This window comes from Trachurus trachurus, assembly GCF_905171665.1.
Source record: "Trachurus trachurus genome assembly, chromosome: 16".
NCBI lineage: Eukaryota > Metazoa > Chordata > Actinopteri > Carangiformes > Carangidae > Trachurus > Trachurus trachurus.
Window position 1 is genome coordinate 27,191,295 of NC_139902.1, and position 18,470 is coordinate 27,209,764.

General features: G+C 41.4%; 1 protein-coding gene across 1 annotated transcript; it reads left to right on the forward strand.

Annotated features, from left to right (window-relative positions):
• Positions 1-1,078: 1,078 nt before the first annotated feature.
• On the forward strand, positions 1,079-11,592 carry mc5ra (melanocortin 5a receptor; the record flags this gene model as incomplete). The annotated part of the gene is made up of 4 exons (XM_083989965.1): positions 1,079-1,261; positions 2,548-2,654; positions 7,483-7,671; positions 11,031-11,592. The coding sequence occupies exons 1-4, from the start codon at positions 1,094-1,096 to the stop codon at positions 11,590-11,592; spliced, it is 1,026 nt and encodes a 341-aa protein (XP_083846091.1). The 5' UTR covers positions 1,079-1,093.
• Between the last annotated feature and the right edge of the window lie 6,878 nt (positions 11,593-18,470).

An 18,470-nucleotide genomic window follows, 5' to 3' on the forward strand; every position in this document is an offset into this window, starting at 1 on the left:
GTCTGGCTGTTCTTCTCTGTGACGTACTAAGAGCTGCTCTGTTTGAGACAAGGATCCTTTGGTCTCTGTTTCCTATCAGTCTGATAGTTTGATCATGGGAACAGTCAGGAAGTGTCAATTTTGGGTCCATAACTCACAACTGTCTTTAACAATGAGTTGATTCTTTAATGGCTTGTGTCTGATGCCAGCCAGACCCGGTAGTTGATGTTTACCATGATGCCATAAGAGTGGCGTCGACCTTTTTTAAAATTTTATTTAGCTTATAGTCAGGAAGCAATGAAACTCTTGAGATCTTTTCCTTTAAACCAGATATGTCCCTTATAGATGTTATCGGCTGGATCTCTACTTCCCCTTCAGCTTTATGGAAAAATTACAGTGAGTTTAAGCTCATTGTTCAGCTGTGCAGCATCAAACCTATATTCTGTTATACCTATTGTGTCCACTGCATGTGCGTGACTCACTGAGACTGAGCTAGACACTTGATTTGGCGTTGAAAAGGTGAAAAAATGACTCAGACGTTGAAGTAAGTTGAGGCTTTAGTGTTTGTCTTACAAAGCCAGACACTCTTTCTCTGGTGAAACTGAAATATGAATTCAGAAAAATGTTTTTACATACATAAAGGGTAAATTGCAATGTTAGCTTAAAACATACAACAAATAGGACTTTTAGCATTAGCTAAAAAGTATGAAATAAGCAATCTTATTTATTATAACCTTTCCAGGGCTCAACAGCAGTGGATAAAACAGATTAAAGGAGGGATGCACAATAGCAACCAAGATGGCCGGTCTGACCTGACCTTACCGATGTGCCTTTAAAGCACAGAGTTTCAAAATAAAAGCGCACCTTTCAAAATACAGCTAGGAGTAACTGCTGCGTCACATCACAATATAGATAGCTGCTGAGGACGGTGGATCATTTACCAGCTGGAGGACCAGATGTTGTTTGGACTTGGCTGTGGACAGACATAAACCTCTGCTGGTCCATATGGTCTCTTATTTCTTCTCTACATATTGTCTCTTCTCCTTTGCAGCCTGCTTGAGAAAATGCCAGCTTCAGGAGAGCAGCAGTGATCTGGACCAGAGCCACAGCAGGGATGAATGCATCCGATGAGTCCTCCTACCATGAGGAGGCGCTCCTGGGTAACTCCACCTGGGATTACTCCTACTATCACCAAAACTACACCCAGCCGCCTCCGCTGCTGCAGGACAAGACCAGCACGTCCAAACCGGCAGCATGCGAGCAGGTCCACATCGCCATAGAGGTGAGTGTTGAGCTGCAGCTGCATGTTTGGTGTCATTGGTCTCTCTCACTTCATTATAACACAGTTCAACTTTGCTCTCTACTGTCGAACCTTAAAGTTTGTGGCTTTAATTTAACTGCTTCAGTATAAAAAGGCTTGAAACAGTTTGTTTTAACTTTCATTTATTTATTTTCTTGACTTGACTCTTCATATATAAGCCTACTACCTCAGCACACAGCAGTTTAAAGTCTATATATTTATTGTGCACTCCTTTAAATACTTGGACATTTCAACCCTGGACCATTATTGTAAGATATTAGAATAACAACAGCATTTTTTCACTGCAATTTAAGATCAATGTTCTTCATCCTTCAAGGATAATCATTTTTCAAGGTGTATATGAAAATATATTTTGAAAAAACAAACAAAAAACAGCAATAGCAATACATGAAGATGCCTGAAAAAATAAAATATGTATTCAAAATATACTCAAATAACTCATTTGATTTGTCACAAATAAGTTACCAATGTGGCTACTTTCCCAATAAAGGGTCAATGGAGCTTTTATTGTGTGTGTGATTTTGTTTGGATGTTTTTAAAGTATCTGACTTTTTGCACGTGTAATTTTCTACACATAAGAAAAGACAAATTTCTGCCTTTTGAATGCCAATGGAGGACAATGAAGTATTTTATATTCTATGCTCTCTAACCAAGCCATGGTGGTCGAGACCTTGCGTCTATGAGATGCAAGATTTTTTTTTAAATCAAAGAGCAGCATTTCCTTCTCAGACTATTTGCAAAAAATAACTCTGTTTTGCACATAACTGATAATTAACTTGTGCACTTTCATATTTATCTGTTAATCCTAGCTATACAAGGTTTAGAAATCTCTGCTACTCCATCTGTCTGTTTGCTCTTCTCATTAGCTGCAGGTACATGCACACATGTGTGTTACATGTTTGTTTTTTTCGATTGAAATTAAACCGCCTGAGGATTGTGAATCACATGTGAAGCTATTTATTGCAGTGTGTTTTTTTATGTGCTGTGTGAAAAGTAATGAATGGCATCATATAAAGAAATACACGTCACCTCGCGTTAACATCAAGACATGGGGGATGTGCACAGGAATAATGAAGCCACATAACAGTAATCATGTTATATCATTTCACATGGTGCATTTTCAACATTTCACGTGTTTGTTCTGATTGAGTTTATTTTTGTGCTTGTGACTCTGTTTGGTTTTTAAGCCAATTACAATCACAGTGTTAACTACGGCTCCATTTGAATGCACCTTTGTCTCTTCTCAGGTCTTTCTGATCCTGGGAATCATCTCCCTGCTGGAGAACATCCTGGTCATCACGGCCATAGTGAAGAACAAGAACCTCCACTCGCCCATGTACTTCTTCGTCTGCAGGTAAAATAGTTGTAATGTTCACCATGCAGCAGGCAGCAACAGTAAACCTGATTTTACATGCTGTCTTGCTTCTAGCTGAGGAATTAGTCGTCTTTTAGTGCCGTTTTTTTGATTGTCCCTCCTCCACGTTGTTACAACACATCCAGGGTTTGATGATCTCATTACGAGTCCTTCAGGTAGAAATGAGCTCTCAACTCCTCTTCCTCCCACTCTCTGTTAATTATGTATAGTGTAATATTTGAATAACCAGGGGTCTCATTTATAAAACTGTGCGTGGGATTGTTACTAAAAGGGTACGTACGCCCAAAAGCCAGGTTTTGCGTGCGCCAGTAAATATTCAGACTTATAAAACCCTGCGTACGCACACTTGCAAGCAAACTTCCCTTTATAAATCACAGAGTTCCTACAAGTGTGCGCAGCTGAATCCGCTTCACGTTCCGCCCTGTACACGCCCTGTTTTAACCGTAGATGGTCAATGCAAACCACCACATGAATGCGATCTGCATGTCAATGAGCCTGACGTGCTCTTGATCTGTCGCTGTTGTGAATCAGCTGCAGGTGTGAAAGTGGCGACGTGACGTGTTGCTGCAGCTGTTAACGGCGTCAGCGGCTCAGAGCGCACGCGGTGTTGTTTCAGTGCGCTGCCCTCTCACATGCTGGACCCGGTTCGGCACATGGTTACAACAATGACAACAGTTTTAATCTGAAAGAGTTATTAACCATTCATCATGGTCTCCCTCTCCCTCCTTTCTCCTCCAGCGGTGCCGTGGTGCAGAATTACATACGCACGGGGCTCACCGCTGTATTCATACATTTACAGTAATTAGACTGATCGATAAAACTTTGAATAATTAGCGGAATCAGTTACATTCTGATGAATGATCAACAATGATGAACAATATTGATTTTGAATTTTAAGTTAGATTCTAAGAAGATGTTTCTGAAACACCAGTCCGATGCAAAATAAGGGCGCTGTTGAATTAAATCACCGTGGCAACATGGATCTAACGCATACGGGTTGAAATTAAATGTGTGACGGCCGATAAATAATCGTTCTTCTCAATCATCATTTCCTGAGTCTGACTTCAGTTCACCACCACACCGTCTGTGTCGCCAATTCCCCTTTTCCTCCAAACCATGCGTACGCATGGGTCAGAGTTTGCTTAGAGCTGCGCACATTCTCCCGTCAAGTTTGTTTTTTATAGATCACAACCTTGGCGTAAAAAGTCACGTACGCCACTTTCAGCCCCGTTTTGTGCGTACGCAACGGTTATAAATGAGACCCCTGAGGACTGAGATAATAAAAAACTGGATCTGAACTCTGCTCCACTATGAACAAGGTGAGTGAGGCCTTGGGATAAGGTAATAATAAAGACATACGTCCTCCTAAGGCCAGTCATATTTCACTTCATGCTGTGATGTAAAAAAAAAAGAGAGGAACTACACTTTTATGAAATTACTATTTGAAGAAATTATCATAAACTGAGCCTGTGGTGGTGGTGCTGATTCATCTTCTCCTTCTTTTACATTTGTGACTCAGCCCCTTAGGTGACAATTTAACCAACTATTCATTTAAAAGCCCATTCAGAGCCTCCTACGGTCCCACCGAGGACAGTTTCTAATGAGGGCAATTCACACAACGTCTCCCACAGGAAAAGCCTCACACACTTTACATGACACATGGCAAAGAACACTGTGCACAGTGTGTGTTTGTGTGTGTGCTTTCGCTCATGTTGCCGTCCAGTATTTGTGAGGAAAACTGTGGGAAGTCTACTGACTTGACGGAAACACTCATATAACACGAACGATAACAGCATGAAACATTATTATTTACTTCTCGGGGGTAATAATGAGAGATACAGTTCATTCATTTTATTAAATTGTCACCATTTGGACTTTGAGTGGCCTCTAGAGTTCACCATGGAGTGTTTTCCCTTGTTTTTGCTCACCTGTTTCTCATTGGGTTAATCGTGGTGTTGATCCATTGTCCTGTGGTCTCAGCATTTTAACCCTGTGTTTTGGTTTGGCTCTTGTTGACTTGACTTATCTTGGTTTTTGGACTGTTTGTGGATCTGAGTTGTGGATTTACCCATGGATTCTACGCTGGTTGTATAATAATCTTTAGTTTTTTTGATCTTGGTTGATTTTGGTTGCACCTTTGGTTTCTTTTTGGACTAAGTAATACCTTTTGAACTTTTTGCCTTTTCTTTTGCATGTGCTGGTGTTGTTTCACTGGATTAGACCATCTTTGAAACCAGCTTTTGTTTGCTCCACACTTAGGTTGTCCTTAGCTCCTGGGAGCTCAAAGGTTTACCACTTGGCTTTCTACTGGGAGTCGTGGGTCTAAATCCTGTGGTGTGATATATTCATTTGCTCATTTATTAATTACTTGTTGGCAGCAGCAACCCTCGGGCTGTGACATTCAAACAAGGCCAACGTTTGCCAAGAAGAGAGCAAACAGCAAACAGTCTGGACTGTGACTTTACCACCTGCAGCTTCAGCTGAAATCCCGATCCACCAGACCAGGGGTATCACGTTATGACTGACAGGAGGGGAACCAGATGTGGTGTCCAGCTGCTGTGAAGCTTCTCTGTTCACTGCAGCTGTGACAAGTGGTTATCTGAGTTAGCCTTACTGTGAGCTCCAGCCTGTTTCTAATCAACATCCACAGAAGTGAAGCTCACTGGGGCAGAATACTGTGTGAGTTTGCTTTTTTCTGTGATGGTGTTCAAGTTCAACATCGAATGTCCCAAGATGATGCCATGGCCTCTCTTCAGGCTGCTGGTTGATGGGATGGCAGGACCAGGTTTGTGCAAGTTCATTCGCAGTGTGAAAGTCAAAACGAGCTACTTTACATTCATCCCTTCTTCTGTTGTTAAAGAAAAAAGTTTTTCTTCAGTGCCTCCTCCTGTTGGAACACCTCATGCAGCCTCGACTCCCCGCAGGTTTCCAAACTACATGAATTACTGCATCCTACTGGCATTACTTTTTAAAAGCAATGAAGGATCGATGCAGGTTAATCTTTCATGTGCATGTGCTTTGAGTTTGACTCTGGTGGAGGAACTTTACTTATGGTCTGTCTGACCCTTTCTTCGCTTTATACTTGAAAGAACACTTCAACTCAGTGTGTTGTCTCACATTTGTTACTGATGTGGCTGTTTGTTATTCACATCAAGCGGGGAGATTTCTCTCTGAACTGATTGATTGACAAATGTTTTTTACACCTGTTGTGCCAGTTGTTTGCTGTTCACTCCCTCTCTATCTCCTTTTCCCCTTACTATCAAAAAAATCAAAAACAAAAATCTTAGAGAATTTTTTTTCATTCCACAAGCTTATTCGTTCAAATGTTTCCAAATAAGAAAACTCTTATCAGTGTCTGTAGCTTCAAGTGCTATTGAGAAACAGGCAAAAAACAGAAGCCTCACATAATAAAAAAAAAGGGGGGTGTAATTAGAGGATTGTCAGGCAGATACAACAAAATAAGGATGGAAAAGGCACAAGAGACCTCTGTTTATGGTAGATATAGAGAGATCCAATATAATGAGGATGTCCATGCACCATGAGAAGCTTAAAATATAAATAAGTACAGTGTAGAACAAAGATCCACTGCATGAGGGGGTGTAAATGTACAGCGTCTTTGAAAAGAAGTAATTAACACTGTCTCTAATATAATCCACAAACGGTCTCTGTACTCAAGGAGATTTGTGCTCTTATATATTATTTCTTTTTCAAAAACCTCATCCCCTAAGAACTCATGAAAATAAACTGGTTAATCTGTCTATTACAAAGGAAACATCTCATGGCCATTGGGAAAGTGTTTGTGGACCTTCATGGGGTCTTTGAATCCCTGGACTTTCTTCTTGCATAGTTATTTAAAACCTTTATCAAATACGATCAAACAAAACAGTTCTTTTTCATAAAAAATATGGGATTAATTTCTGAAATGTTTGGAATCAATCAATACAACTTAATTTCAAAAGCTTTTCAAGCAAAAAAGACCTCCAAAGGTGAAATGTGGAGATCAGATAAAACTTTTGTGAAGGCAAGGCAAGGCATCTTTATTTATATAGCGCATTTCATACCAAGGCAACTCAATGTGCTTTACATAAAGACAAAACATTTTTTTAAAAAGAACAGCATAAAACAGCATAAAAACAAACAATACAGTTAAAAGCAGGAGCAAAGAAGAATAAAAAAGTAAAATAAAAGAAAATAGATCAAGTTTAAAGTTCTTAATAAGAGCTCAGCTATAAGCACATGAAAAGAGAAATGTTTTTAACCTGGATTTATGCTGCGTTCAAGACAACTCGGAAGTCGGAAGAAAACGAGCTCCGAGTTGTATGAAATGAATTGAATGGCGTCGAACTTGGAAATTACAGGTCGGAAACTCGGGTATCATATCAGAGCTCCGACTTTCCGACTTGACGTCATGACAACATCAAAACATGGCAGCCCTCGTCTTAAACGGTTAGAATTTAGACATTTTAAGTTGTTTGTTGAGGTTTGAATGCATATTTTTGCGTAGGCCTATTATTGCAGTAGCCTATATGAAATGCGTTTATATTGAGCTGTGATTGTTGTATGGTGTGAAATTGTGGTCTCGTATGTGACGGAAATAACGCTTAACTGTTATCAAGGCTATAACATTATATGTGCACTCATCTGCGGCGTCTCCTCTCCTCCAAAATAAACATCATTTACTGCTGCATTTATTTTTCGTATTCAGCTATGAGCTACAATATGCCAAACTTCCTTTGAGTCAGTGTCTCAGTGTCTTTCTCTGACATGTACAGTACAGATTTGTCTGACTCTGACCTGTCTGTTGCAGTCTGGCCGTAGCAGACATGCTGGTGAGCGTGTCCAACGCCTGGGAGACCATCATCATTTACCTCCTGAACAACAGACAGCTGGTGGTGGAGGAGCACTTCATCCGCCAGATGGACAACGTCTTTGACTCCATGATCTGCATCTCGGTGGTGGCGTCCATGTGCAGCCTGCTCGCCATCGCCGTGGACAGGTAATGCTGGAGGGAGAGAGGCGTTAATGGAAAGATAAAAGTCGAGTTAGTTGTCTCGAAAGTTGTCTTGAAAGTCTTAAATAACCGTCAGATCCCTGCAGCGCGCACACACACACACACACACACACACACACACACACACACACACACACACACACACACACACACACACACACACACACACACACACACACACACACACACTTATACCTCTTTCTTATTATTTCTGCAGGAGACGCTTCAAAAGCTTTTAAATGAAATTGACTTTTTAATTAGATGCTCTCTCACACGAGTCACCGTGCATAATTGCTCTGTTTGGCCCTGGAAGGTCACACGCTTTTTTAAGATCAGCTAATGTGAATGTAACATGAAAACAATTACTACCTAAATAGGCTTATTCAAGAAATAAAGGTTGTGCAATACAATTAGCAAGAAACAGAGACTCACAATAATAACTGGGTTTGCAGGCCCCACAGTTTCCTGATAATTTCCCTGCAACAGAACTGATATGTATTTGTGTCTTTTGGGGGAGGATCCTGGGGAGTTTCTGGTAATTACCAGGATCATGGAGAGAGACACTCTTTCAGTTAATGCCTGCAAATGAACACTGTGCCATTATGTTGTTTAATCCCATTTTGTCTTAGTTGTCAGTGCACAATTTCAGCTGAACTTAGTGTAAAAACTTGTCCTTTTTATGGGATTTCAACAGGAACAAACAAATAGATGGATACGTTTAATTTGATTTCCTGACATTTCTATTGGAGAAACTCCTATTCAAATCAATATGTTATATACCAGACTATATCTCTACCTTATAATGTCCTCGTTTCTGTCAGATATTCAGCTTGTGAAAAGAAATATCAAATATGAGGAAGTTATGTCATGTGATGTTGACTTGATCAGACTCATCTTGACCCTGGGACTTAAAGGAGAATTCCGGCCATTTTTGACCACTTAATCGTTTTCCTGATCCAGTAAAATTGATGCAGGCAAACCAGAGTTACGCTCGGGATAGCAACAGCGCTAACCCATGGGGGCAATTCTTTCAACCACAACAAACATTCAAAAAACAATCAAATATCTATGGTACATGACTGGAATCCTTATGACACACCACTGAACTCATATAGTGTATAAACAGTAAACTGTCGAGCAGTGCAGTGGTAATGTCCAAAATATCTCCGACCGTTTATTTTTGTAAGGAAATCATGACAACAAGGAAAAAGTGTTTGTTTCTGTGGCGGGGAGAGCAAGCGCTCTGTGATCAGATAGTAATGTCTTTCCAGGATGTTTCAGAGTTCGGCTAACTGAGGTGAGTGGCTACATGCAAAAACAGAGTTTATACTGTTTATACTGAACACTATATGAGTTCAGTGGTGTTTTATAAGGATTAGAGTCATGTACCATAGATATTTGATTGTTTTTTGAGTGTTTGTTGTGGTTTAAAGAATTGCCCCCATGGGTTAGCGTTGTCGCTATCCGGGTAGCCATGGTGTAACCTACATCCATTTTAGTCACGTTTTTTGCTTCCCCCCAACACTGGTTGACCATCAGGACAACGATTTAGGGGTCAAAAATGGCCGGAATTCTCCTTTAAACAGGAAGCAGCTATTAGTGAGTGGAAGCGTGGGCCAACAGGTCTGACTGTTTACACACAGAGGGACAGTCTAATAGAAATGACTCTGGAGTTGCCTTATGGGAAATAGAGCTGAGCACTCGGTGTGCAAACTAACTGCAGTGCTGCCTGCGACAGCCCCAGAATGAATTTCCCTTGGTCACAACCTAGTGCAGCTTATAATTGCTGTTGATGTATCGCTAGTGAAAGCAGTGGCATGGACACCTGGCACTGAGTTGGACGACGTCTTACAGAGTAAAGCAGCAGTGTGAATAAACCAGTCCAGTAGTTAGCTGTCAGCTTTCCTGGGCTTGTCGGCTGAAAACATGCTGCCTGCTCTCTGTCCACCCACGTTACACTGACTGCACTTATTTCAACTGGAGGTGTCTAGAGAGATTAACCTCAGGATTGTTAGATAAACTGTAATGGATTGTATCTGCAAAAAAACAAAACAAAAAGACCAAAACCCCATCCAAAAACTATGACCTTTTCTTTCCTGTGCTATGCTGCCGTGTCTATTTTCTCCTCAACCCGCACACGTTGCAGCACCTCCAACTGAGTCTGAGCTCTGACATCCTAATTGAAATACATTGACTCAGAAAGCTCTCAGCTCTCACTCTTATCACTACGGGCTGATGCACAAAACATTCGGCTTCACATTTTTAGCTGCCGTCAGCCGTCACTTTGACAAATGTCACTCACAGCAGCACATTCATTCTGCCAGTGACCTGATTGCAGAGTGAAATGAAACCTGTATTTTAATGTCAATCAGTTGAGAGGGGGGGGAGAACTGTGAGTGGTTTTCACCAGTAAAATGGTCCTGATTGTGGTGCATCGATTTCAGGAGTCTCATTATCGTATACTTTCATTCGGTGCTCACAATCATCATGCGGTTTGGTACTACGTGAGAAATATTAAGTTCATGAACCTTGTTATTTAGATAATAAAGAAATAAAAGTCCCATGCTGCATTTGGTCCTATTTCAAGTTATTCAGTACCCCCTAATTTGAAACTGGACTGAATAAACAAACAATAAAGATGTGCATAACAATAGTGTGCAACAGGAGAGGACCAATGATTGAACCCTGAGGTACTCCACAATAGCTCAACTCTATTTGAATTATCCATTTTATAGAAATATATTGTTCCTTATCCTTTGAAATAATCAATTAACCATTTAAGAGCAACATCATTGAACCCTTTTTTCTATCATTTGAAATAAGGATATTGTAATCAACAGTTTTAAAGGGACAACAAGGAGTTTGTATTTGGTTATAAAAAAGTCTCATATTAATGTGGATGAATCTACGTTACCCACACTTGTTAATGGGTCCGTTTTCGATAAATATATCGTTTCGTCTTTATTGTTATTTTGAGATTATTATTTACTGGTCCGCTCGCCCGGCATTTCCTAGTTTCGGTTTCGCGGACGCTACCCGGCGGGTCATGGGAATAACGCTGCCGGATCGCCGTTCATGGTCGGAACTACGACGGTATCTGATCGCCTTCGAACCTCTGACTTTCATTCTTGATTTGAAAATATTCTTGGCAAATGTTTTCGCTTTCGTCCGTCTTGCGCCGGTCCAAAGAAAACACTTTGCTTCCCAAAACTCCTCGTTGTCCTTTAAAGGCTTTTGACAAGTCTAAGAAAATGCCAAGAATTTTATTTGAAAACCATATTGATGGCTGTACAGTATGTTCTTCTCATTCCAACTCTTGTGTTAACATGTGTTAATATCTACAGGTACGTGACTATCTTCTATGCACTGAGGTACCACAACATCATGACGGTGAAGAGAGCCGGCTTCATCATCGGGGGCATCTGGACCTTCTGCACGGGCTGCGGCATCGTCTTCATCATCTACTCGGACACCACCCCGGTCATCATCTGCCTGGTCTCCATGTTCTTCGCCATGCTGCTCATCATGGCGTCGCTCTACAGCCACATGTTCATGCTGGCCCGCTCGCACGTCAAGCGCATCGCCGCGCTGCCCGGCTACAACTCCATTCACCAGCGAGCGAGCATGAAGGGCGCCATCACGCTCACCATCCTGCTGGGGATCTTCATCGTCTGCTGGGCTCCCTTCTTCCTCCACCTCATCCTCATGATCTCCTGTCCGAGGAACCTCTACTGCGTGTGCTTCATGTCCCACTTCAACATGTACCTTATCCTCATCATGTGCAACTCTGTGATCGACCCGCTCATCTACGCCTTCAGGAGTCAGGAGATGAGGAAGACTTTTAAGGAGATCATCTGCTGTTGCAGCCTGAGAAACGCCTGCAACAGTCTGACAGGTAAGTACTAAGAGACTGAGAGGAATCAATCAGCAGTTATTGCTTTTTCTTGAACAGGATCTTTTTTATTTTATTACCTATAGATGGTGGACAAATTGCAGGAAAAAAAAAACCCTGAACAATAAGTGAAACAGGATGGAAGTGCCTGTAATCAGTCACAGGCAGCCACTGATTGGTTTGAAAATGAGTGTGAAAATGATGTGACTATGGGCTCTAGTTTCGTAGACCATGGCGCAGTCTAGCCAATGGGGTGTGTCCACGAGCATTTTGCAAGTTTCGTGCACGGCGCAGCTCGGCCACAAGCGCAAGCACTCTGCGTTCCCACCTCCGTCCCTCCTACCGGCGGCACAAGTGGGAAAGACGGAGGAGAGAAGGTGTGGAGTGGGATTAACACAGCCGATTCAGATCTTCACCAATCAAATGAGCTCCTGTCCTCAACTTTTAACTGCGCTGAGGGCAATGCACACTGCATTTTTGTCATTTTATATTTCGACATGGACAAGACAGCGATGCCAGAGGCCAAACCTCTCCCAGGAGGAAACAGATGTTCAAGGTCCAAGCTCAGAGTGGCCGAATAAGGATCAGATTTGCCCTGATACAGTGAGAACCATTGCCCAGTGTAAAAAGAAAAAGAAAAAAACACATGCACACACACCCCTTTTCCACTAATAAAGACACTCACATGAAAGCTTGGCAGAGGTTCATAAAGGGACCTGACGGTGTATTGTCTTGAAATTTCTGACCAAGTCATGGACCTTACATTCACTTTCATCAACTTACCAACTGTAGCTTTAATTCACCCCTTTTTTAGTTTTTCATTACTTTGCATCACAGTTTCAGCTGTGTTAATTCAGTCAGATCGTGTTTCCGTTTGATCTGATGTCAGATGTGACGGGACAATCGATATACAGTAGATATAAATTTACGTGTTGATTCCATTAGTTGCATTAAATAGTGGTTGTTGTAATTATTCATTGCATCTAAATTTGCCTGAAAATGTGGAAACCTGCCTGTGAGATCTCAGTGACATGTGCACGCCAGTCAGCCAAACTACCACTGTGCCGGCTGCGCTTCGCCTTGCGCCGAGATTAGACTTGGTTGGAGCTGGCGGGCTTTCGACGCAGCTTTTTGGCACAAAACTTTTACTGCGCCAAGCTGAATCTATGACACTTCCCCCTGCTGCACCGCCACACCCATGTGGCACCATGTTCTACCAAACTGACCGTGCGTGGACAAAACTTGCACTGCGCCGCGCCATGAAACTAGGGCCCTAGATGTTGTGGCCAAATGGGTTCAGCACTTATCAACACAGACGTGTCGTCCATCACCACCATCAAAAAAGATGATGCAGGAAAATCTTTTGGAAGAACCAGCATTCCAACATTACTAAAACACGTAACATTGTTTTTTCCTTAAATTTGTCACCCATCTGTATATAATATAAAATATATATAAAGAGAGATACATATATATGTTTTTTTTTGTGTCTTTTTCATGACTATCATTACTAAACCTTGAACAATTTTGGGTTGAAGCACTTAACATACTTTCTTTTAACTATGCATTGGCATTTGCAAGATGCCGACCCAGTGTTGCTATGGAGCACTGGTTCTGCATGACTGGTGGAGGCGGCGAAGTGAAACCAATTGGGTAAACCTTAAAAACATTCTGTCTGTATTTACCCATATCTTTATGATGTCTGTTGCTGTGGCTGCTTTTACAAAGTCTGTTGCTGCATAATGAGTGTGTGAGGATGTTGTTAAAAGCCAGAGGACGCTACACAGAGTCTGATGAATGTACTCAGGTGATGCCACATAAGTCAGTGTCAGTGTGATCTAAGTCGACTAGAGCTTTAGAAATTAAAAACACGGGGATGTGGCTTTGGAAAAAAAAAAAAAGAACTTACCACATTGTAGTCCATCTTTTGTCTCTGCTTGATGCAAGAAGTTCAAAGCCACGTAAGCTGCTACAATCATAACACAGGGAGGCTGGGGACAGTTGCAACACTTTGGATTAAACCTACCAAACTTTTATTACGCTATACTATTTAAATATGACTACATATGACATTTTCAATGATTTGAATGCAAGATTTCGGATTAGCCTTTCAAATTTTGTCTCAATAACTAATTCTGACAATATATAGGCTATGCTATAATTTATACCATAGCCCACCCGTTTATAGCATTATGTATTGATGTTATATTATTTCTAAGACCAAAACTACAATTTATTTATTTATTTGCCTGTTGGTGGTTCTGCTTTGACTCGTTTGCTCTGTAACTCATCCCCACTCTGTCAGCCATGACAGCGTGTGCTACAGTAGCTGAACACACTGACCCGTACACATGTCCCAGTAGATGTTGAATGTGTCCTCTATCTTCGGGGGGGTCTCCGTGAACATGTGTTGTACAGGTGTGTCATCAATCATCACAGACTTGTTGCAATTGTCCCATAGCCTCCCTTCTCAGTTCACTGGCCATACTGTGGCAGCCTGGTGGAGTTGTAGGTAATGTAGGCAGCAGGTTTTGACAAGGAAGAAGAATGTGTGCAATAAAATAGAAAATATTTCTGAGTCTGCTGCACTGATGTCAATTTTTTTTTTTTTTTTTTTTTTTTTTTTTTTTATAACTGTCCTTAACACGTCCAACAATGTTACACCAATGCAGCTGCCCAATGTGCTGTGTGTCCATGTTATGCCTAATACTGCTGAATGTAGCTCATCATATTGTGCATTCACATTAAATTCAATGTGTTATTGTTCAGAGTTTTATACATTTTGGGGGACGGTCCTGATCTGCTTCTTGGCAGACACACTTTATCTCCAAATACACACATTTCTGTAAAATAGAACAACATTAGCACTGTAAGATACACATTTATTTAAATTAAGCCATGGTGTTTCTGCAGACTGACTGTCTCTGTGATGGATTAAATGTTTATTCCTCCAATAATTGGAGAAACAAGTTGCATATTATTCATCTATGTCCAAAAGTCTGACTGCAAAAAGACTCATCCGTCACAGAGTGTGTTATCTTGTTTGGTATCTGGATGTGGGTTGTTGGAGAGCCTGGCTTATTAATTGGGAGAGGGGGATCTGAAAGTAAAGTCATAATATTATGAGAACAAGGTTGTAATATTGTAACTGTAAAAGTGAATGGATAGTCGATGCAACTTGAGCTGTATCTGGCAGATCATGATGATGATGACGGGCCAAAAGATGAAGAATCTTCTTACTGTATGTGTGAAACAACACATAACTTAAAATATGATTAAAATTCTCATGAAATATATTTATTTTCCTTTTAATATCACGATTATTCTCAAAATTTCAGGCTTTTTCTCTCACTCCCTCTTTCTCTGTCTCTCTGTGTGTGGTTGTGATTGAGCTGGAGAAAACACGAGGACTAGGAGGTCAGATGTCTCAGGCAGCAGCAGGATTTATTTATTGTGAGCTCGGTGCTGCTGAGGAGAAAATGATGAGCAGTTTCACCGTCAACATGATGTGAATCAGAGTAGAGAGGGACACAACAAGCTGCCAGGATGTCATGACTGACTGTGGGTGTCTAATCCCAGGTTGCAAACACTTCACCACACTTTACTCCTTGTTAGATTAATCTTGATCTGATGTCTGGTCACACATTGCTGTCTGATATGTATGATACGTCCCCATACGCTGATGATAATCCTAGATAACGCTGTCTTTCCTTGTTGCCCCTAATCTAGAAGATACTCCACTAGCTGCAGATATCGGCAGAGGCAGAAAGAGTCATACTAGAAGATACAAAAAAAACATCTTAACAATGTGAAGATTGCTATGGGCTGATCACTGTGAGTCTTAGTGAGGATTAGGAGAAACAAGGAGAACCCCGGAGTGAGAAAAATCTCCTTAACAGTGGCTGTGATACTCCGTCATACATGTATTTTATTTTAAAACTCAGTTCTAAACACTGTTGGTTTGCACTTTGAATGTGAAAAAAATGAATGTACAAATAGCTTCACAGTGCCCTCTGTTCAGTGTGTGTTGGTGGTACCTACCTCCTGACTGAGAAGCTTGACAGAATTTAATCACCAAAATCGACCATCATCTTTTTTTTTAAAGAAGAAGAAAACAAAATGTCATGCCTCATTGTTGCATGGTGAACACTAAATATGTGTTTCTGCAGTGTTATAGAGTATTATTTATTGGAAATAAACACAGGCTATTTGTATTATTTGTATCTTCAGACTCATCCGCAACATTTTTTATGCATATAGAAGAGGAAAAAAGCTAAAAGAAATGCAGTTGTGATAAAAAAGGACCTTTTGTTTCTCTTGTGTTGTAATTGCCTTAATGTCGTTTTTCCAATAATGTTTATTCAGAGTGTTTTTGCAATTGTGAGATCAAAAGAAGAGCATATGAATATGCACAGAAATGTACACCTTTTATCAAAAACCCATGTATATATTTTTTTCTGACGGCTCCATTTTGCTTAATGCACATTCAACTGTAAAACATTCCCACAGCAACAGCAGCAAAATCACTGACATGATGATGTGACGCCCACGTGATGCTGATCACTAATTGCATGCTCAGTGATATATTAATGTACAGTGATAAACAGCTGTGGAGACATATGTCATGTTTGTCAATAATGGTTAAGTGATGGCATGCAGATATACATACATATGTGTAAGTTACACTGAAGAAATTAACTTGATGTCCCAGTTGGCTATGTTGCTTAAGATGAATTATTTTATTTACTGTACATACTATATGTCTGAATAAAAGCATATGTTTAAATGGAGATCTGTTTTCATAGCATTGTTCCTGCAGTAGCTGCACCGTGAATGACGGCGAGATCAAAGCTATGATCCGTGTTATGGGGAAAATAATAACATGTTATTCTGGAAAATGTTTTGCATATGAGTCAGTCACTTGGGATGAAGCCAGATCAAGATCCAAGCTTTGAGAGGGGAGGATGATGATGGAGGAGGAGGAAGGGTGAGTGGTAAGACATCCAGCAAGGCAGGAACATGATGGACAGATGGGAGTTATAAAATCATGCACACACAAACATTCTTTTTTTTTTTGGGATGGGTGCATGCATGGCAGTCACGTATACTCACTCAAAGACTAAGGAAACACAAAACACTGATGGCAGTTGCCCTGATTAGCCTGAGTCAAATACCAGGATGGGAAAAGTCAAGGAGGAGAGTGAACTACTTCCTGTGAGATGCCCCGGAGCAGCTCATCAGCAGAGAGCAGGTCTGGTGTAAATATATGCAAACCAGCGGAGGTGGAGAACACTTCAGGTAATGAGCAATGGGTTTCTTTGCATGCACACTGTAGACTCCTTTACGGTGGCCGTGAGGGGCCAGGACGCTGCAAACTCCACAACACAACACTTCAAGGAAAAACGCGCTGCAAATGCCACAACACAACACATTAAGACAAACGCGCTAAAACTCCACAACACAACACATTAAAGCAGAAGTAAGCGATCCAGTCGTTTTGGCTAACTTCTTGTCAGCTGATGGAGTTAGCAGTCCCCGCCCTCGTCCCTACGTCGCCACATTCACGTGCATCCCTTGGCTGCACACACAGAGAGGACCGCCCCTTTATGCCGTATGCTCTCTCCTCATTGGATAAAGGTTGTAGGATACAAGGAAAGTTTTCTCCTCGGCTTACAGCAGAGCAGAGTGACTGACAGACCCATGTTTAAGACCAAACACTCTATAAGTGATTGCTGTCGGAAGATATAGCCTAACTATTTAAGACTTATATTAACCCTAACATTCTGCTTACTTCTGCTTTAAGAAAAACGCGCTGCAAATGTCACAACACAACACATTAAACGCGCCGTAAACTCCACAACACAACGGAAGAGTTTTCCAGGGGAACCATAATCAGAGACGGACCCACATCCTGTTGCCGGTCTGAATGAATGAATGTTCAAACCAATCTGTATTAGGACCATAGAGGACAAGTTTTTTTTCAAAGAGGTAAGTGTTCTTTTAACAGACTTGTCAATGTTTGATACCACAGTGGCTGTGCATCACTTTCAAGTGTCCCTTGGAAACACTTCCCTTGTGTTGTGACATTTGCAGTGCGTTTTTCTTAATGTGTTGTGTTGTTGAGTTTGCAGCGCATTTTTCCGAATGTGTTGTGGAGTTTGCAGCGCATTTTTCTTAAAGGAGCATTATCGCAAATACAGCAGTAATAGCATAAAATAAGATGAAATATGCAAAAGATGGGTCGGGGGGAGCCATAACTAAATTTACAAAAAAAATCGCCAACAGTATAGTGTCCGTGGGGCAAATGCAGCATTTGTCTTTGTTATGATCCAAGCCGGCCCGGCGCTTGCTACGTTAAAATGCACTCGGAACTCGCAAGGCTGCTCACAGTCACTGAATCGCTGGTAGAACACTTTGTCTCCACGTCCCTGTGTCTTTCTTCAGCTGTCCTCTCAGCGTTATTAAGGAGGAGGACGTTTTAGTTGCTGTTGTTGTCGTTGTTGTGGTTGTGCGCGACGTAGAGCTGCCGCTTCCACTAGCGAGTTTTCTTTTTCCCGCGATTGCACGTTCATTCAGCCTGGTGAGGGAGGAGGAGGGGGGAGGGAGAAGGAGGGGGGGCGGGGGGGGGGGGACTAAACGAGGCTGCTCTCTCTCTCTCTGACAGCTGCCCACTTGTTTATATCTGATAAGCTCCGCCTGGCTCCATCTAGTGGCCGAATTAAGGATTTGGATTTGCGATAATACTCCTTTAATGTGTTGTGGTGTGGCATTTGCAGCGCGTTTGTCTTAATGTGTTGTATTGTGGAGTTTGTAGCGCGTTTGTCTTAATGTGTTGTGTTGTTGAGTTTGCAGCGTGTTTGTCTTAATGTGTTGTGTTGTGGAGTTTGTAGCG